The sequence below is a fragment of the Equus quagga genome, chromosome 2 (genome assembly GCF_021613505.1).
Source record: "Equus quagga isolate Etosha38 chromosome 2, UCLA_HA_Equagga_1.0, whole genome shotgun sequence".
In the NCBI taxonomy this organism is placed as follows: domain Eukaryota; kingdom Metazoa; phylum Chordata; class Mammalia; order Perissodactyla; family Equidae; genus Equus; species Equus quagga.
This window is the reverse complement of record NC_060268.1, coordinates 1,620,432-1,641,841: the sequence shown is the minus strand read 5'-3', so window position 1 is coordinate 1,641,841 and position 21,410 is coordinate 1,620,432. Positions and strand designations below refer to the sequence as shown.

Genomic DNA, 21,410 nt, shown 5'->3' with positions numbered 1-21,410 from the left:
AGTAGTGATTAAGGTGGTGAGAAGTGACCAGATTTGGGCTATATTTTAAAAATAGAGTCTTCAGGATTTTCTGCATGATTGGATATGAGACACAGAGAGCAATCAAGAAACGATACCAAAGATTTAGCTTGAGTAGCTGTTTTTGGTGGTGCCTTTCACTGAGGAGAATGCTGGGGGAGGAGCTGGTTTGGCAAGGGGAGGGTGGACAAGTTGAGATGCTGACTGGACATTCAAGGGCTGACCCTGGGTAGGCAGTTTGGAATTCAGAAGGAAGGTCCAGCTGGAGACGTGAATTTGGAAAGCCTGGGCATATGGACGGTGTTCAGATCCTAGGACTGGATGAAGCCACTTAGGGAGTGAAGACAGAAAGAGGAGAGAAGGTCGGAATCCTGAGGCCCTGGAACATTCAGAGGTCAGAAGAGGAGGGGATTCAGCACGAGACTGGGGTGAGCCTGGAGTGAAGCAGGACAACCATCAGGAGAACATGGTGTCACTGAAGCCAACTGAAGAAAGAGTTTCTGGATTAAGATGGAGGATTGAATAAACCCACCTAAAGTCACTCCCTCCCCAAACCCACTAAGACTACACTGAGAGGTAGTCAGAGAGAACAGGAGAAGAGAAAATAGTAACACATTTTGGAATCCAGAAAGCAGTTGGATGAATAACTGACAACAAGTCCTAGAAAGCTGGACTCTAAGCCAGGAGAGGGGAATAGGGGACCAACCAATTTACCCCAAAGAATCCTCCAAAGGCTCAGGAACCAGCAGCCAAGATCTCCATGGCAGTGGGAAGGAAGCAGGAGTGTAGAAAATCTGTCTGGGAAACAATTAAACTCCTAGATCCCTCTCCTATTCTGTTCCCACAGGGAACACTCTCCCCTACATAGTAAAAGGCTGGAGTTTTGTTTTCTGGAAAGGATAAAACAGAGGACATTTGGTGCAGTTGAGATGGTGGATACTGCTCCAAAAACAGGAGATTAAGTGGTTGCATATACACTAACTGTTGAATCTGAGACTCCTGAGCCCTCTTCCCTCCCCAGGTTCTGAGAAGGCTGGCAGCCAGTCTTCCCTCTCCAGGGAAAATACTGGAGGACTTTTTGGGGGAAGCTCAGAGGAAAGAGCTGAAGATTCGGACACTGGGGTCCCCCCAGCAAATGGTCTAGCCAGAGAACCCCCCAGTGAAGCTCAGAGCTTCCAATAGCTCACCACTCTTAATGATGGGCATACACCAGAGATCCCATGAGGCCCCAGAAAAGCCCCAAGTGAGAGAGTTACAGATCAAACAAAAAGAAAAAGCAACTTGGAAGAAACAGAAATTATGGAGGGCAAAGAGAACGTTTTTTTAAAACATCAATATCCTCAGAGAGAAAAGGAGAGCGGTTTGCACCAAGAACTGAGAACAAGACACTGTGAGAAAACCAGAGCACCACTCAAGAGGCCAACATCCACGTAACAGAAGGTCCAGGAGGAGAAAATAGAGAAAACAACAGACAGGAAATCAATAATGAAACAATTCAAAAATTGTTCCTCAGGGGCCAGCCTGGTGGTGTAGTGGTTGGGTTCATGCACTCTGCTTCAGCGGCCTAGGGTTCACGGGTTCAGATCCCAGGAGCGGACATACACACTGCTCATCAAGCCATGCTGTGGCAGCATCCCACATACAAAATAGAGGAACACTGGCACAGATGTTAGATCAAGGCAAATCTTCCTCAAGAAAAAAGAGGAAGATTGGCAACAGATGTTAGCTCAGGGCCAATCTTCCACACCAAAAAAAGAAAAAAATTATCCCTCAGACAGAAAGGGCCTCCCAAGTGCCACCATAACAAAAGGAAAGCCTACAATCTCCACGGTTCAGAATGCTGTGAACAAAGAGAGGATTCCACAAGTGTCTGGACATAAAAAAGAATCAGGACTTCACAAAGGAGCAGAAGGTGGAATGACATTAGACTTCTTAGCACTAGAATATAGAAGGCACTAAAAAAAATGCCTCCAAAATTTTGACGGACTATTTTCTTCCACCAAAAGCAAACACAAAAACCTACACCCAAACAAAATGCTAACCAAGCGTGAAAGGAGAATAAAGACTTTTTAAACATGTGAGGGCAAGGTCTCAATCTCTCTCTCTTGTTTTTTTTTAACCTCTCATACACTCTTTCTCAGGAAGCCCCTGGAGGATGCACTCCACCAAAAAGAAGGAAACTCTAGAAGAAGATTACACGAGATAGAGAAACTACAGACCCAACAAGAGGAGAGCAATGGGAATGTCCAGGAGGACGGTGAAGGGAAATGACAGGATGACAACCGCATTCTGGGAACGGAAAGCAACCCGTCCAGGTTGGGCCGTGTGACTCAAGAGCCAGGCATGTGGAGGGTTGTCATCACCATGCCCTCTGCCTTATACCATCTTTTTTTTTTTTTTTGAGGAAGTTTAGCCCTGAGCTAACTACTGCCAATTTTCCTCTTTTTTTTTTGCTAAGGAAGACTGGCCCTGAACTAACATCCATGCCCATCTTCCTCTACTTTACATGTGGGACACCTACCACAGCATGGCTTTTGCCAAGCGGTGCCACGTCCACACCCGGGATCTGAATCAGCGAAGCCTGGGTCGCTGAGAAGCAGAACGTGTGATCTTAACCGCTGTGCCACTGGGCCGGCCCCTGCCTTATACCATCTTAAATAAAGATGAAAATATTTAACAAACGTAAAAGCTTTGGAAGAGTCAGAGTGAGTGGCCAGACCCTTCGGGCCAAAGCAGATGTCCTTCAAGTTGTACTCATGCTGGGAAGGCTAAGAGTTCACTCCACGGGAAGCGCCCATTCTCTCTCATTCTTTATTGCCTTCAAGAGCCCCAGTGGGATTCTAGCTCAAACACAAGCTGTGCCTTCAGAGGAATCATGTGTAAGCTCAACCCTAACCTGTGAGGGAAGGAAGGCATCTGAGCTTTTCCGTGCCTGGACCTGGTTCACCATGAGATCAGGACATTGAACTTTGGACAAACCGTATCTCCGTTTCCTCTTCCTAGTAAACACGCTCAGGGGGAGCTGGACAGGATCCAGCCTGGGCCTCCTGGATTCCCGGCCGGCTGGGCAGGTCTGGTGGGACTTGTACTCCTGAAGATGCCAGCTCCCCAGACCTAGAGATGGGAGTCTATGCAAGGCATGAGAAAACTGACTCACACCCCCTTTATTTCTGTCCCAAACCAAGGTGGGAGGGGCTCAGGAAGGCATGCCTTCATTCCCTGGATGGTCGGGGGCGTCTTCCTCGGGGTCTTCAGTTCAGGTGATTTGCTGAGAGCTACAACTGTTCCTCTGGAGCCCGCTGGGTTGCTGCTCGGCTCAGCAGAGGCCCTCCTCCAGGGAGGCTGGAATGGAATCCATCCTCTGAGAGTAGGAAGAGGTGGAGGAGGAGCGTGCTCCTGAGCCCTTCACCAGTGTGACCTCACGGCAGCCTTCCTGCCTCCTTTGGGGATTTTGTTTCACCCCCAGGAACACAAAAGGTTCCCAATTATTTGGCTCCAAAGAAGAGTGAGGATTGGGGGAGGGGGTGTCATTAGAAATGTCTGTAGTCTAGATTTCTGCATGACTATTTCATCTTTTTAACCAATTGGAGATGGATGTGCTTGGTCAAAATAAGTAAGTAAACCCAGAAAGAGGAGGACGGGAGTGCCAGGAAGTAGTGAATCCAACCACAGAGAAATGCAGAGGGCGCTCCGAGGACGACAGCCCAGGGAAGGCCTGGGGGACAGCTGGACAGCAGCCTTCAAGTACAAGACAGGTGGAGAATGGGAGTCTAAGGGCAGGACACCACCAAGAAGAAAAAGGAACCAATGGGTTACCTGATATGGAAAAGTATATTGAGAGGCTATTAAAAATGAGTGGGAAAAGTTAGAAATAGGGTTAAAGACTACTAAGCAAATTTAAAAAGCAAGGCAAACATTAACTTGTGGAAAAAGTACAAAAGGAAACCCTGGTATGGTAGAAAGCTCAGCTGTAGGTAATATTTACATAGGTGTAATAATGGGGACACGGAACACTGAATTAATAAAATGTTCATGTAACTATTTGGGGGAGTAGAAAGGGGACACAGAGGGAATAATGGCATAAGAGAGCTAAATCCTCATCTGTCATAATACAAAGTCTATGGATGATGTCTAAAAATTGATAAATCAAGAAAAAGCAGTATATCACTCTTTTTATAGTGCACTATATTGCTAGATTTGATTTGCTAAGGAGTTTTGCACCTACATTCATAGAGAATATCCATCTGTCATTTTCTTTTCTTGAAATGTCCTCGTCTAGTTTTGGTATGAGGGTGTAGCAGCCTCATAAAATGATTTGGGAAATGTCTCTTCCTCCTATATTTTCTGAAAGAGTTTCTGTAGGATTGGTATTATTTCTTCCTTACATGTTTGATGGAATTCATTCATCAAATATTTTAATAATAGAATCCAAAGTGCCATGACTATAAGGAAAAAATACATAAATCTACATCACTGGTGATAAGGTAAATGGTTCAGTGTGGCAAACCCTTTGACCCAAGAATCCCATTTTGAGAACTTTTTTTTAAAGATTGGCACCTGAGCTAACAACTGTTACCAATCTTTTTTTTTTTCTGCTTTATCTCCTCAAATCCCCCCTGGTACAGGGTGTATATCTTAGTTGCAGGTCCCTCTAGTTGTGGCATGTGGGACGCCGCCTCAACGTGGCCTGACGAGCAGTGCCATGTCTGTGCCCAGGATCTGAACTGGTGAAACCCTGGGCTGCCGCAGCGGAGCGCGAACATAACCACTCGGCCATGGGGCCGGCCCCTGAGAACTTCTAAAGAAAAAGTACAGAAGAAGGAAAATCTATTTGTGGGAAGATTTGATAGAAGAACCATTTATCAGATGAAACATTGAAAACAGCCTCAATATTCAACAATGGAGGGATAGTTAGGCAGTAACATGATTTGATGTCATATCTTATAGGTATTAATAATAGATCTAAAGATTATGTTGCAACATACGTAGAAATGCACATCAAAGACTATTAAGTGAAGAACAGAACTGAGGGGAAAACAGTCATCTCATCACAGCAACACGGAGAGTGTGGTGCCAGCAGGCTGGCTGCTTCTATAGCGCTCCTCAGGTTTGCAGACGTGGACACTTAATTGTGTCAGCACACCAAGACAGTACCCACATCAAAGGGGCAGGTGAACAGCAAACAAATTTATTAGCCTGATATGAAACCAGATGCCAATTCATTCATCCATGTTCATACTCCGAGTACCAGCTTATGCTTTTCCTGTAGGCAACTGCATAAAGAAAGTCAGATTATAATCAGAAGGGTGTTTGGTGAGCAAAGAATGGGGACGAGGGAAAGTAGGCAATTTGGTTTTTGTCATTAGGCTGACATTGCACCCATCTCCAAATTAGGAGGCTCTTGTCATTAGACAAAGCATATGCAATCAGTCAAATCCAACAAGCTGGGTAGCCATTCTATCCCCTTAAGGTTGCTTTGCACATCTCTGCCCCAAAGCATCATGTGTCGGTCTCACAAAATAACTCTCAGAAAGTTGGGGAAGAAAGAGCTGGCCAAGCTCCTATAGAAATACGTTCTTAGGGATTTGTCATATAGAGACGTTTGTGCAAGTGGTGGTTCACTGCAGCCTTGGTGGTAACAGAGAAAAACTAGAAACAATCTAAATATCTGTCAATGGGGCATTAAATAAAGAAAACCTGGTATATTTGTACAGTGGAATTCTATACGGCCATTTAAAAAACATAAAAGTAGATCTGCATGAATAGGGATACAGCTCCCAAACACACTTGAAAAATGCACAACAGTGTGTGGAATACAATCTATTAAAAAATATATATCCATAAAAATAATTAGAAAACTTCTCAAATGTTAATTTGAGAAATGATAATATTTCTATACGTTTCTGTGTGCTTGAAATATTTTTACTACAAATAATCTATCACTTTTAATCTAAAAAAGAGAGAGATTTTTAGGGTTTTATAAGAGTTCTGGGGCCAGCCCCATGGCTGAGTGGTTAGGTTCTCGAGCTCCGCTTCGGCTGCCCAGGGTTTGGCCAGTTTGGATCCTGGGTGGGGACATGGCACTGCTCGTCAGGCCACGCTGAGGCGGCATCCCACACGCCACAACTAGAAGGACCCACAACTAAAAAAAAAAATACAACGATGTACTGGGGGGATTTGGGGAGAAAAGGCAGGAAAAAAAAAAGATTGTCAACAGTTGTTAGCTCAGGTGCCAATCTTTAAAAAAAAAGAAAGAGTTCTGGAATTCCATTGTCAGGAGTTCCATTGTCAGAAACTGAAAACCTGTAGTAATCCCCTTTACCCACCAGATGTTCTTTCAACAAACTACATGAGAGTCAGAGGAGGAAGTGTCATAAAGAAAAAAATCAATGATGTATTGTGTCGGGCTGCACTTATAGATGGGCAGAAAAAGGAGGAGAGAACACCTAAACTAGTCACTTACAAAATTTTGACATAGGAGGGACCAATAGTTTATAAATAATAAGTACAAAGCATATTAAGTCCAACAGAAGACAAGGAATGGTGATGTGTTTGTCTGAAGGTAAATACAAACAACAGGAGCACAGCCCTGGGGGATCCTGATGAAGATGTACCCAGGTCACCGGACAGGAGACGAGTCTTGTGGCAAAAACTTGCTTATTAGTAGTAGCACAAATCTAAATCTTCTCCAAAAGGTTTTCAAAGGAGTACAAAAAGTTACAAACATGTTAAAAAGGAGACGAACTGGTGCCCGTTTCAGATTCAAAGTAGAGATGTCTTTGAGTCTGATCTGGCAAGAATTATTTTTAATAATTAGAACATTACCACAGTAACAAATGGAACATGGAGAAAATATTAAAAAACACTAATAAAATGAAAAAGATCCATAATGATCACAACTCAGAGATAATCACTACTAAAATGTGTATATTAATTACTTTTCTTTTTTCTGTCTATATACAAATTCTATGAAAATGAAATGTCTTTTTATTATAGCATAATTTTTTTTTCATTTTGCAACTGCTCATGGACATTCTTCTATGTCAATGTATGTTTTATCTGTAAGCATGATTCTCAGTGGCTCTACCGTCTTCCATTGTAAAGCTACACTATAATCTACTTAACCAATCCTCTATCTTTGGACATTTCAGTTGTTTCCAATTTTTTTTTGGAGGAAGATTAGCCCTGAGCTAACATCTGTCAATCCTCCTCTTTTTACTGAGCAAGACTGGCCCTGAGCTAACATCCATGCCCATCTTCCTCTACTTTATATGTGAGACGCCTGCCACAGCATGGCTTTTGCCAAGCAGTGCCATGTCCACACCCAGGATCCGAACCAGTGAACCCCTGGCCGCTGAAACGGAACACGTACACTTAACCACTGTGCCACTGGGCCAGCCCCCAATTTTTTCATTATAAATAATACTTTATCAATAAACACTTATATAACTAAATATTTACACATATACTCATTATTTTCTTATGGTAAATTACTAGGAGTAGAATTTTTCAGTCTAAGATTATGTCCCTAAGGCGTTTAACACATATTGTCAAATGGCCCTCTGGACAGGTTGCTCCAGCAGTGTACTGACAATTTCCTTTGACAATATTAGGTTTTAGAATTTTTAAATTAAAGTAACTATTTTAAAATAAAAAATAATCAAAAATTATGATTACTCTTTAAAATCATTTTGTGGGGCCAGCCCCGGGGCCGAGTGGTTAAGTTTGCGCGCTCTGCTGCAGTGGCCCAGGATTTTGCCAGTTTGGATCCTGGGCAAGGACATGGCACCGCTCATCAGCCCACACTGAGGTGGCGTCCCACATGCCACAACTATAAGGACCCACAACTATGTACTGGGGAGCTTTGGGGAGAAAAAGGAAAAATAAAAATCTTTAAAAAAAGAAGCTGTGACATTAAAAAAAAATCATTTTGTAAGTATCAATTTATTGCTTTGCTAACTTGGTCATTTTACAAGTACTGGGGATGAGCCAAATACCAAGAATTAAGCTAGAAGATACTGGGGTACCCAGGGGGGAAGGCACAGCCCCTGCCCTTGAATATTTCATGATTAACTGGACAGATGGGGCTGTAATAGAAATAATCCCAGAAGATGTCATGGACACCAGCAGAAGGAAGCCCCACTCTCCTCAGCGTGCTAAGGCAGGCGTCACAAAGGAGGTCACACTGAGCTGCAGCTGATGGACAGCAGGAGGCCGCAGGGCAGAGGCGAGAAGGCAAGGCAACCGTGCTGAGAAAACAGCACATCTTGAAGCCTAGGATGCGCCTGATTCCATGGGGTGGGAGTCTGGTGGAAACGGAGCCATCTAGCAGAGTGAGTGGCATCTGCATCCCATGCCAGGGTTTTACCACACCAGCAAGCTTTCGGGTGGGAGCCACTAAAGGATTTTATGTGGGAGAAGGGCATGGTTCACTTTGTACTTTAGAAACCTGAAGTTAGAAACACAGTGATCACAGGAGGTTCTTGGGGTAAGTGTGCAAACCTAAGGAGGACCCAGCCTGGCACCAGGCAGGGAACACACCAGCATCAGCACATGAGCCTTTTGATATTGTCTAACAGGTCCACTGTGAAATTGAAGGAGAACTTCTGCCCTCTAGGGCACTAGGGCATCGGGTCACAGCACTGTAAAGCTGGAAGCTCTCTTGAACTTTACGGGGTGCTGAACTCTCATTTCTACTGGTGAGGACACCTGTAAGCAACTTGCCGAAGGTCACACAGTTGATGCTGACCCACTTTTACTGGGAATGTACTTACAAAGTTTTATTTTACAGTATGAGATCTCTACATTGAAAATAAAAAGTTTTCCTATGAATTTAAAAATCTTTGGTTGACACAGTTTAATGACATTTACTCCTTAATGATGACAAGGAAAAATTTGAACTAGTGTTTAAAATAGATTGGAGAATTGCCAAATAGTATAACGGAAAGTGACTTTTATTTTTAAAACAAACAAAATCCTTAAACTTCAAAATAAATGAATATGATCTGACTTAGGATAAATCTTATTTTTCAAACTTGATCATTTTCACTGTTCCTTAAGTCAATCTTATATTTGACAAACCATAGCATGTTGTCACTTGGAAGTAAAGTGGCTTGTATGTAACCCCAAATATCTACCCGTCCTTCTCTTCTCTAACCCACCTCCATAGTAAAGCATTTTCTATTTCCTGGAACACATGTATTTTGCCAACGGAGCTTTTAAAAAAACCTGCTTTTAATTTTAATCTCTCCTCGCCCTCTCCTTTTTCTCTTCTGCTCAAACTATATGCCAAAAAAGAACTGACTCCCGCTTGTTTTCGATCCCCTGCTAACGCGCGTTTCCAAGCGACCCAACGTATCGCGACTGATCCAGCTCCCCCAACCTCTCCCCAGCACCACGCAGCTGCGAGCAACTGATACTAATAAGATTTATTGACGTGTCACTCGCAAGCAATCAAAAGAGCAAATGTCAACATACTGAATGTTTTCTCCCTCGAACACACGATTTCTCTGTGTCAGTGACCTTCTGAAGGGAGGCGTCTGTTCTCTTGGCTCTCTCTGGTTGTGTAAATTAACATGAAAAGCCTGTGCTTTTCACTAACAAACCAGCAGCCACTTTAATCCCATTTGCCTGGATGTCATGCAGATCACATATAACCACCACCACCTGGCAGAGCCAGCGCTTGGCCGAGGCTCGGAAGCATTGTTGCAAGAGCCTGAGCCTCCCGCGTGAATGGGAGTGTGAACAGGGGCTGAGGTGGGGCGTCATTCCACCACTCTGATCCACAATGCGCTCTGCTTATTATCCCCAGCCAAAGCTGGGCTCCCAGGAGCAGGGCAAAAGGAGCAGTTGGGAAATCCCTCCCTACTCAACTTCTTTTAAACCTTCTCACCATTCAACTTAAAGGCCACCTCCTCCACGAAGTCTTCTTTGACTGACCCACTTTGAATCACATTTCCTGGCGTCTGCCAATCATCCTACCCTCTCCTTCTGGCACGGTGATTGGCCCTAAGGATAGCTGCATCACCTGAGCTCAGCCCGTCTTCCGCCGGACCGTCTATGCAGATGCTACCTTCTTCTAGAACCTCCCTTCCTCTAGAATGGCTATATAGATTGATAAAAGCCTGTGGCCTACTTTCTATTCCATATTTTCCCTTCTTCACTCCTTCCATCACACACCACACACATACCCTCCCAAATCCACCTTATAAGGGAGACCTACCTGCAAGGCAGAATGAAGCCAACACAGAGAGAAGAAGAGTTGAGAGAGAGAGAGAACCACCACCACCTAGGCCTCTCCCCTGCTAGGGAGGGGGTGGGAGCCCAAATCCTGCCAGCACTCTGCTTACCCTCAACCAGAGGAAGGGACCCCCCCTTTCTTTCAACCAAAGGCTCTGTCTGCTCACCAAGCCTCCTTTTAGCGCACACAGCGGCTTGCATACCCTAGAGGGAGACATGCGAGGACGTCAGCAGAGCCTGAAGTCATCCCAGGCCCTTGCCGGTGACAGCCACCAACATGCTCCTTCTTCACGCTTGCTTCAGGTGGGTTTTTGTCACTTGTAATGAAAGAAGTCCCGACCCATGCAGCCGACCGCACAGCGGATTGCTCAGAATGGAGCACCACGTTCGCTTCAGCCTTGATCTTCCTGTTAGCTATCGTCTGTGGCCTCTTCCTCTCAATTTCAGTCCTCATGCCCCCCTGGTCAGGCACGGAATAACTAACATCCTTCCTTCCCTTTCTTAGATACTCAGATAGCTTCTACACACAGGTAACGCACTAAAGAAATCAAATTCTACCCAATAATGCTGCTGCCACTTTCTTCATGAAAACGGTCAGATAAGATCTCTTTCCCAGCGTTTTTGGTAATGCCTCTGCTGTCAACCCCAGCCACAGAGTATGCTGTCCCAACACTGGCTGTTCCCGTCTAATCTGAAAAAGGGTCATTGCTAATCTCCCCTCACGTGTTTGTAAGGGATGGCTCACTCACCCTCTTTGGTATCTGTCCAACTCGTGGAGAACGGTGCGGTCACAGTACTCGAACACCAGGTGAAGCTTCCGCTTCCTCCTGAAGACTTCAATGAGGTTGACGAGGTTGGGATGCTTGAGTTGCTGAAAATATGGAAAGCGAGTGCCAAAGGTGAGTTGGGAAAGACAGCTTTCTCTAATTTTGATCGAATGAAAAGACAGCTGTTTGTCCTTTAGGAAGTTTCACGTCTCAGACTGAAGGAGGATGTAAACAGTATTATTCTACTCTCTGTACGAGCTGTTTGTTACCAGCTTGTAAGTGAAAAATGATTAGAACTCAGGTGACAGAGAGAGCTATGAGAAGGCTGGAAAAGAAAAGAGAATGAAAAGAGGGGGGAAATTTTTAGTTGATACCAACTCATCCTTTAAGGCCCAGATCAAAGGTCCCTTCTTAAGGAGGTCTCCTCTGATCTCCCCAGACTGGTTCAGCGCCCCTGTATGTCTCGCAGTCTCCCAGAAGCACGTGTCCTTTGGAATCTTTCGGGATTACTAAGTAAGGATTACTTAGTAAACATTGTTCAATTGATTGTTTAATGTGCTCTGCTGTCAGTAGATACAATAGATACATTCCATAGATGCTAGATACATTCCATGGAATAGAGATACATTCCACAGATGCTAGATACATTCGATAGAATATAGATATATTCCATGCTATGACTCTGGATATGTGGATATGGAATATAGGTACATTCCATAAAATATAAGAACCATGACATCAGGGTCTGCGTTCTCTTGTTTACTTGAAATGATGTTGTTATACCCCTAGCATAGGGGCTCACTTATAATAGGCATTTGATAATTACTTGTAAATCATAACTTCTAGGCTGATGGAACATTTTAAAACAGAAAAATTAGGAAGACTCTCCAATGTGATGTAACTTAAAGTGTCTAACTAGAAAAAAGGGCTGAAATGAACGTTGGTGTTGTCAGAGAGAAATCTTGTACTTAGCTTCCTGGCCCCTTCTGTCCACAATCGTAGCAGAAACACTACAAACAGGCAAACTAATTATTGTGATGATAGCAAAAATGGTTAACTTTCTTCAGGGCATGAAGGCCTCTGGGCAGTGGTCTAAGAGAGCAAAAGAGGAAGCCACGATGCTTTGTAAGGCCTAGTCTTGGAAGTCAGGCAACATTACTTGTGCCTCATTCCAGTGGTTGGAGCCAATCACAAGACCCACGCAGATTCAGCCCTGAAGGATCCCAGGATGAAATACCATTGGGAAGAGAGGCCCAGGTGTCTAGCCGAACTCAGCCCCAGCCGCCCCCCATGGATTCAGCTGCCTGTGCGAACCTTGGGCAAGGCCAGCTGAAGAAATACTTAGTGAAGCCACAGAATTGCGAGAAATAATACTCTTGTTGTTAGCCACTAAGTTTGGGGGAAGTTTATTAAGACAGCAATAGATCACCCTGTATTCAAATCACCAGGGGAATTTGTGAAAACTACAGAGGCCCAGGCCCCAGCCCCAGAGTTCCCGAATTGGTCTTAGGCAAGGCCAGGCATCTGGGTTTTTTCCAAAATTCTCCAGGAGAGTCAGTGGGTGGCCAGGGGTATTAATCACAGGCAAATAGGTGCTTCATGAATGACAAAAGGTGAGAGGAGAAAAACTGAAGTTCTTGAACAGCGTGCTATAGCTCATTGGTATGGGCAGCGAGGAGAGAAGTAGCCAGCAAGGGAAATATTAAAGAGTTATTTTCTTCGTAAAATTCCTCTGTATCTTCAAGATGTGAAATTCCTGCTCCTGACAACGCATTTGATGAAAGAAATACAAAACAGCCAAGATTTTTAAGCCATCAGTCATGCAGGCCTTAGAACAGACGGTACTCCAAGCTACGGAACCCACATTTATGTGGCCCCACCTGGAACTTTTAGCCTGAACTAACATTTTCCAGACACAGTAAGACAGAGCTCACTACTGCCTTAAACCAAAGAGCTGCACTGGCTCAAACGTCTCAAAGGGAAAACAAACAACCCCGTGCAGAGGGGCTGAATGGCAGCTTTACGAGAGAATTAGCGAAAGGTAGAGGTTTTCTTTCGGGCTCTGAAAAATCATTGTCTTTAGACCTTAAGACTTGGAATCTTAGATTCTTTAATTTTCCACGTTCCACGTATAGTCCTCACTCACATCTCTAGCCAACTTTTCTAGCAAAAGTACAAACATCAATTCTACCAAAACAAACACCCGGCGTTTCTCTGGACGCCACGTTGGTGCCTCCGATTGTTGTGTCCACACCTGCAGCGACCATCACACAGGGCACCGCTGCCTCTGGAGAACCCGGAGGTCCTCTCGACCTGACCTCAGCTTCCGTGTTCGGCCTCATCTCCTATAACTTCCTCCCAGACACAGTGTACTTCTCTCGCGTCCTGCCCCCTCTCATCTCAGCACTTGCTCACCCGCTTCTCTGAAACACTCCAATCCCCACGATGTCACTTTCTCTGTCTGGCCTCCTCTACCCCACCTGACACACCTGGAATGAACTGAAAGAGCTGTAACTCTGGAACCCAAGCACGGGTGCCACGTGGAGGCAGAGGGCATTGTCACAGCAGTATCCATGGAACCGAGGGGGACAGTAAATATTATATCCATCTTCCTGTTACTATGCACCTTTCAAAAACCTAGGGGCCAGCCCAGTGGCACAGCGGCAAAGTTCACATGTTCTGCTTCAGTGGCCCAGGGTTCATCAGTTTGGATCCTGGGTATGGCCCAGGGTTCACAAGTTCGGATCCCGGGTGCGGACAGGGCAACGCTTGTCAAGCCATGCTGTGGCAGGCGTCTCACATATAAAGCAGAGGAAGATGGGCACGGATGTTAGCTCAGGGCTAATCTTCCTCAAAAAACAAAAACCAAAAACCTAGATTCTAACAACTGCAGGATATTCTATTCAAATACCATCAGAATCTTTCTAATTTTTGCCTATTACAAATAAAATTTCAATGAAAACTTACTAGCTGGTAGATCTTCACTTCAAATAAGTTAACTTCTCGAGGCCTCAGCTTCCATCTGTGAGGGCAGGAAGCTCAAGGACTCTGTGACAGCTTTGTCACACACAAAGCGCGTACAACAGGGTCAGGCTCATATTAACGGCTCCATGAGGGTCAACTGTTAATACTGTTATTTGGGGTTAAGTCTATTTCTATTGAGGATGATTTTCGCTATTCATTTTATGAACAACTGTCTCTTTACCTTAATGTGCACACCGCACTGTGCTAGTCTTAAGGATGCAGAGACAAATTGAGCAAATCCCGTCTCCACTTTCATGGAGCTCAGAGCCCGGGAGGCAGACAGAGACTGAACAAGTGAGCACAGACATGGTGCATCTTACAAAAATCAAGGTAGTTACCTGGTCTGAGGAAGGGGGTAGGGTCCAGGGAAGACCTCCTTGAGGAAGCTGGTTGGGCACCATCTAGAGCCCCAGAAATACAGCTTTATGGCTCTAGAGATACCGAATTGCTTTCCCAAAGGATCACACACATTTACCCCTCGGCCAGGAGCAGGAGCGCTGTTTGGCAGACCCTAGCCAGCTCCGAGGCCACAAACATTCAACGTCTGTAACATGTATTGTCAAGTTGCTTCCCGCAGGGCTCGCCTCCAGCAACAGGGCAGTGCTTGGGATTTTTAAGCCACTTGTCTCTCCTATCCCCTCCATGAGAGAACTCTCATATAATTGCAAAACGGCCAGTAACTTATTTCTCAACTTATTTTCAGAAAAGTTTTAATTTAGAAAAACCGATCTCTAAGAATAAATTATAACTAGGACTTATGAATATTAAATTATAAATGTTTTTAAGTAAATTATTAACTCTCTCTGGGTCGCCAGGATTCTGGGCCACCTGCAAACGTTCCCGAGCAGCAGATACTGGGAGCCAGTCCTCGTCCTGGCTGCGTTCATCTATTCAAGGATCTCCAGAGCACCACTTGGCCTCAGGCTCTGCTCTGGACTCTGTGACACGCTGGGGGACGGGACAGAGGCTGCAGGCCTTGAACAAGGAGGTGCCATGAAGAGCCCTCCACATGCAAGAGATTAGCTGCCTCAGAGAGATGGTCCCTGAGGAACTGACCTTGAGCCGAGTCCCAGAGAGCAAGAGGGGCCTGACCACAACAAGGGCAGAGGTGGCAGCTTTCCAGGAAGAGCGACGGGCCCTGAGCCCAGAGGGAACTCAGGCCACGAAATGAACTGGAAGACAGTGTGGCTTGAAGGTCAGGCACATGGAACTGAGACCATGAGCCGGGCAGACGGCAGGTCCGGCAGGGCCTTGCGGGCCATGCTGAGACATGCACACAATATCCTAAGTGCAATGGGAAGGTACTGGAAGGAATTTTGCAAGATGTGATATGAGGCCCTTTGGGTTGTTAAAGTTTGCTATGGGGGGAGGATACGGGATGGTTTGGAGGAGGCAATATGTGAGAGGAGACCAGTGAGGAGCCTGGTGACAGTGGGAGATGGCAGCTTGGACGGGGCAGATACGAGGGGGATGGCGAGGAACCCACTGTTTGGAAATGAACTTTGTTATCGGAATAGTCAGTATGTGGCGAGGGGTGAGGGAGAGGGAAGTGTCAAGAGCAACCGAAGGTTTGTATAATGGGGTGGATGGTGGCGCCGTCACCAAGAGGAGGGTACGTTTTAGGGAAAGAAACTACGGTTTTTGGCACGTTGGGTTGGTGGGGTCTCTAAGATACCAAAGTGCAGTCGCCAGGTTGGCTGGAGTTTGAGCTGAAGATAAAGCCAGGGAGTCAGCATGAGGGTAAGAAGCCGTGGATGGATGTGACAGCCCAGGAGAGCGCGTGGGAAAGAGGCCAAGGAGCCAGCACCAGACATGTGGTGGGTGAGGAGGAAGCAGAGGAGGAGAAAGGGAGGAAGGCCCCTCAAGATAAGAGAGAAGACACCAGAGCTGACGCCATGCGTGTCACAGAAGGAGGAAGTGGTCCCAGTGACGGTGCTGCTGGGAGGTCAAGTGGAGAGAGGCCTGGGAGGTGCACCCCCCCCACCCCGGGTTCCCAGGTGGGGGTCCCCAGGCAAAGTCATGTGACCTCGCTGGAAGCAGTGTCTGTGCTGCTCTGGGACCAGGGGCCAGATGGTGTGGGTTTAGCATCTCAAATCACCTCCCTCCTCTCTCTCTGTTGCCTCTCTGTTGACTCCCCTGACCCCAGGGACAGGACTCAGGGACATCTCTGCAACTGGGAGCCACGAGTTTTTAATCACAGCTCCAATACTGCGAATGTTTCATTCACAAGGGTTGGATGCTCCCTCTTCAGCACTGAATGGGTTTCTCTGGGGACACAGACGAATGAGATGAGACGACCCCAGCAACACAATGGGTGGGTTGTTCTCAGGCTTACTCAGCACGTTCATTACACCTACCAGCAATAGTAACAGGACGGGCTCAGTTACTGTGCATACACAAGGATGGGGTCCAGGGCTTATCCAGTCATAATGCCTTCCTGTTTGTGAGGACGTGAAGCAAAGCCTCAGGCCTGGGCTTGTCCTCAGCATTCGGAGTCCTGCTGGCCCAGGCTTGAGGGTCTCGGCGGCTCCCTCCAGGCCAGCACCATCTTCACCTCTGCATCCAGAAGCCTGCGCCAGCTCAGACGGCGTTTCTCACACATGTTTCTGCCTCGGCTGCTGCACTTCTATTTTGGTCTCCCTTTTATTTTCTGTGTTTTGAATGCTGCTACTTCATATTATGCTGTGAACCAAAGCATTTTCTCTGACATTAAAAAAGGACTCTATTTTCATCAGCTGCATTTATCCTGCACTCTGCTTGGTTTCCCTGCAGAGCTGAGAACGCTGTGTACCCTCTGGCCGGATTCTTCCACCTCGTCATCGGCCCCGTATCTCCGCTGACCACCTGTCCGCTGTGATGAGCTCAGGTTTCTACAACCTCCAAGGTGAGATGTTGGGCCTGTTAGCCCACATTTTGAAGAATTTTGTACTAGTTGCCAACATTTCAGCAGGAAATGTTACTTTAAAAACCTGGTTACCAGGATTCTCTTGAAAACGCTGGCCATCTAGCAACACCGGCCTGCAGTCTCTGTGGCCTCAGTGAGCTGGGGCTCAGAAGCAGCTGCTCACTTAGATAAGGCCTGTGCGCCTTGTTCAACACAGTCCCCGCCACTCCCTACCACTCCGTAACACAAAGGCCGAGTGATAGGTGCCTTTTATCATCACTCTTGCATTATTAATTTACATATATTGGAGTTAAAAGTGAGATATTAAACGTACCCAGGTTTCTAGCAAAAGTGGGAAAATGTACAAGCAATAGAAAGGACTGCATTTTCAAGACAAATAAGAAAAATTCTATTTCAACGGAATAGTATTCATCCATGAGAAAAAAAAGAAATCTTGCCATTTGTGACAACATGGATGGAGCTCAAGAGCATTATGCTAGTGAAATAAGTCAGACAGAGACAAATACAGTGTGATATTACTTGGGTGGAATCTAAAAAGAACAAACTCAGAGAAACAGAGTTGAGTGGTGGTTACCAAGGGGTGGGTGGGGGGTGGGGAAATGAGGAACGATTGCTCAAAGGGTGCAGTCTTTCAGTTATAAGATTAACAAGTCTGAGAGTCTCATGTACAGCATGCTGATTATAGCTAATAACATGGTATTGCATATTGAATGTTGCTGAGAGAGTAGATTTTAAACATTCTCACCAGAAAAAAAGAAATGCTAACCATGTGACAGGATGGAGGTGGCAGCTACTGCTATGGTGGTGATCATTTTGCAACATACAAGTGTATCAAATCAACACATTGTACACCTCAAACTTACACACTCCTATGTGTCAATTATATCTCAATAAAGCTGAAAAAAGGAAAAGTGCATTTATTTGTGGAAGTGAACCATTTCTTCCCCCTGCCTGGCCCCTGCAGGTGTTGGGTTTGTGACGTCTACTCTAGGAGGTCCCCAGTGGTCACATGCTTCTCAGTTGACGTGTACAGACCATGACATCTGGCCTCTCCTATCCCTCAAATGTCAAGGCTTCTCTGGTCTACGTTCTTTGTGGGGCGAGCGGGGGATATTTATCCTGTCTGTGCTTTAGAGAAAAACAACAGACCATTTTCTCAATGGTCATATCCTGTTTGCTTTCAAAACCATGCTTCTTCTCTCACAACTGTGCTAAATAACGAAAGAACAGAGATTAAAGTTTAGAAAGTGGAAGCCTCTCAATAAGTGTTTTCTGCAAGCCTTTAAGACTTTTGAACTTGATGATAGGTCTGGGTTACACAGACATCTTTGCAGGAATCTTTTGTCAATTAACATTTTCCCAGAATGATGTGCCCCCCTACCCCGCCTGGGGGCTTTAAAATAATTAATCCTGGGCACTTCCCAAGGATTCCAAGACCAGTATATTACATTACTCTCAAGGGTTTGAGATCGAGCCGGTTTAGAGCTTGTCCAAACTAAGAAGAGAAAGAATCAAGATTCCTCACATTTCCTCTCGTTCTTCCTTCTCACCTGGATGAACGCTCTCAACTAAACCTCGCCACTCAGTGTCAGAGCTAATGGCAGCAGAACCCAGTTTTTCTTTTGATTCACAAAGAAAGCTCTAAAGTTCACCTTTACCCCATTTAAGGACTTTGGAAGTACAGGTATGGTCATGATAAAATGACACCACTGAAGAATTCATATCATAAAAAGGTCAATTTCTCTAAAAAAAAAATGTAGATGTAATGCAATTCCAATCAGAATCCAAACAGGATTTTTTTTTTAGAACTAGATAAGATGACTTTTAAGTTTATACAGAAATATAATTGTTTAAAAATTGCCAAGAAAAAAACTAGTGGGGGCAACTTGCTTTGCCAGATGGTAAAATTTTCAGTACAGTGCCTCTAACCACCACCGCCATCGCCATCATCCTCATTGTCATCCTCATCAGTAGGCCAGCAGGCTATGGATACAGAATGAAAAAACAGAAGCAGTATGGCGTCTGGTATGAGATCCAGGTATTTAAGAGAAATTAACATGTGACAAAGGCAGTACTTCAGTGTAGTTGAAAAGAAAGTGCTTTATTTCATAAGGATTCTGGGAAAACTGGATACCCATCAGGAAAATGGAACCATATCTCATCACTCCATATACAAGAATAAATTTCAGATATATTAAAAATGTTAATATAAATACTAGAAAAAAACTGGGAGAACCTTTATATGAACTTGGGAGGGGAGAGAGCATCCTAAAAACAACACAGGAGATCCAGAAGAAAAGAGACAAGATAGGTAAGTTTGGCTACAGAAAAAGAAAATAACGTTGGGAAGATGACAAAAGTTCTGGAGACAGGTGGTGGGCGTGGTTGCACAACAACGTGAATGTACTTAATGGCACCAAACTGTACACTCAAAAATGGTTAAAACGGTAGATTTTGTGTTATGTATATTTTATCATAATAAAAAATAAGTAAAATAATGTTGGTTGCTAAAAACAAAACAAAACTACAAACAATGTCAAAAGACAACTGGCTGGGAAATATTTGTTAAAGTTATGACAAATAAACGGTGATGTTCCTAAAATTACAAAGAAGTTTTATGTGTTATAAAGAATAAGACAACCTAGTGGGAAAATGAGCAAGAGATATAAATAGGTAAGACACAGAAGAGGAAAAAGAAATGAGCAAGAGACATATGAAAAGATACTCAATCTCAATGAGATACCATAAGACATATGTTAGAATGGCTAAAACCCAAAAAAAGCTGACTGCACCAAATGCTTGTGACGACACTGAGGAACAGGAACCCTCAGTCACTGCTGGTGGGAATGCAGAATGGGACAGCCACGTAGGAAGACAGTCTGGCAATTTCTTACAAAGCTCCAGGTAGTTGTTCCATATGATCTAGCAATCACACTCCTACGTGTTTACCCAAATGATTTGAAAACTATGTCTATACAAAAACCTGTACACAAATGTTTCTAACAGCTTTATCTATAATAACCCAAAACTGGAAGCAACCAAGTTGTCTTCCTATAAGTAAATGGATAAACAAATTGTGCTAAACCCAAAGAATGGAATCTCATTCAGTAATAAAAAGAAACAAGCTATTACGCTATGAAAAGACATCTATGAAACTTAAATGCATATTGTCAAGTGAATAGTACAAATGTATGAAACAACCTCACTGAAGGGGGTGGAGGGTTCCTACGTAACCTTGGAAACGTGTAGTCTGTAGGACTAAAGGAATGACACATGAGCACGGTACTCTTGTTGATAAGGTTGTTTCCCATGGGGGATGCAGGGTAACAATTCTGCTTCTGCTATATATGTATACTGGAATTGAACACTTAAGTAAATGAATGCTGGGTAATGGGAGCCAGGTTCTCCCCATTAGAGCGGGAGTTTACAGACAAGCAGGAGAGGAGACAAGGATAATCCATGATCTCATCTATCCATGGATTAGAGTTGGAGACATCAGCATGAACTCATGCTCAGCTTAATATAGATACAGAAGGTTACATATAAAAATAACTACGGATCTGTGTGTATACATGCATTTTTGCCTTACTCTGTCAGCTGAGAGGGCCTAGAAGCAGCCACACCCCAGTAGCAACAAGTAAACCCAGTGCCCAGATCTTGTTTTTGAATACCATTCTCCAGGGAAGGGAACTAGGGCTCCTTAGAGAAAATGGATGATTCTAGGGAGGGCAGGAAAAATATAAGATGAGGATGGAGCATCTCGTAGTGCCAGAAAGTAAGGAAGTGCTAAAGCAAAAACAAACACTACACTGAAGGGGGTATGTCAAAGGGACACAAATATCCATGGGTCCATACTGACATGAATGAATGAATGAATGAATGAATAAATAGGGGAGAATAAATCAATCTCCTTTGTGGAAGAATTCCAAATAATCTATGTAGATACTCCGCCTTCAAGGAGGAGACCCTAACTCCCCACTCTGTAGGAGGGGGCTGCGCAGAGGGACGTCCTTCCAAGGAGCATAGCGTGGAGAGGCAGAAGAGGAGCAGCTGTACGGTGAGAAACCTGACGAACACTGTCTCACCAGGGGACTCAGGTCAACACTGATACTGATGGTCTGCACGCTCGGCATGGTGTGACATGGTTATCTTCCTCGCCAAATCCACGAGCCCAGTCTAACCACGAGAAAAACACCAGACAAATTCCAATAGAGGCGCATTCTACAAACACCTGACCAGTCTTCCTCAGAGATGTCACGGCCATCAGAACACAGATGGTCTGAAACTGTCTCGGCCAAGGGAGGCCTAGGGATGCAGGACAACTAAATGCAATGTGGTCTCCTAGATGGGATCCTGGAAGAGAAAAAGGACATGAGGTAATAACTAAAGAAATTTGAATGAAGTATGGACTTTAGTTAATGATAATGTATCACTACTGGTTCTTTAATTATAACAAA

At 44.7% G+C, this 21,410-nt stretch overlaps 1 protein-coding gene across 1 annotated transcript in view; it reads right to left on the bottom strand.

The window, feature by feature from the left end:
• The window catches only part of CDKL1 (cyclin dependent kinase like 1), a 56,868-nt gene that overhangs the window by 16,013 nt on the left and 19,445 nt on the right, over positions 1 to 21,410 (bottom strand). Inside the window, exon 2 of the mRNA XM_046655374.1 lies at positions 11,007 to 11,128. Within this exon, the coding sequence (XP_046511330.1) occupies positions 11,007 to 11,128 (122 nt within the window). The remainder of the gene's footprint in view (positions 1 to 11,006; positions 11,129 to 21,410) is intronic.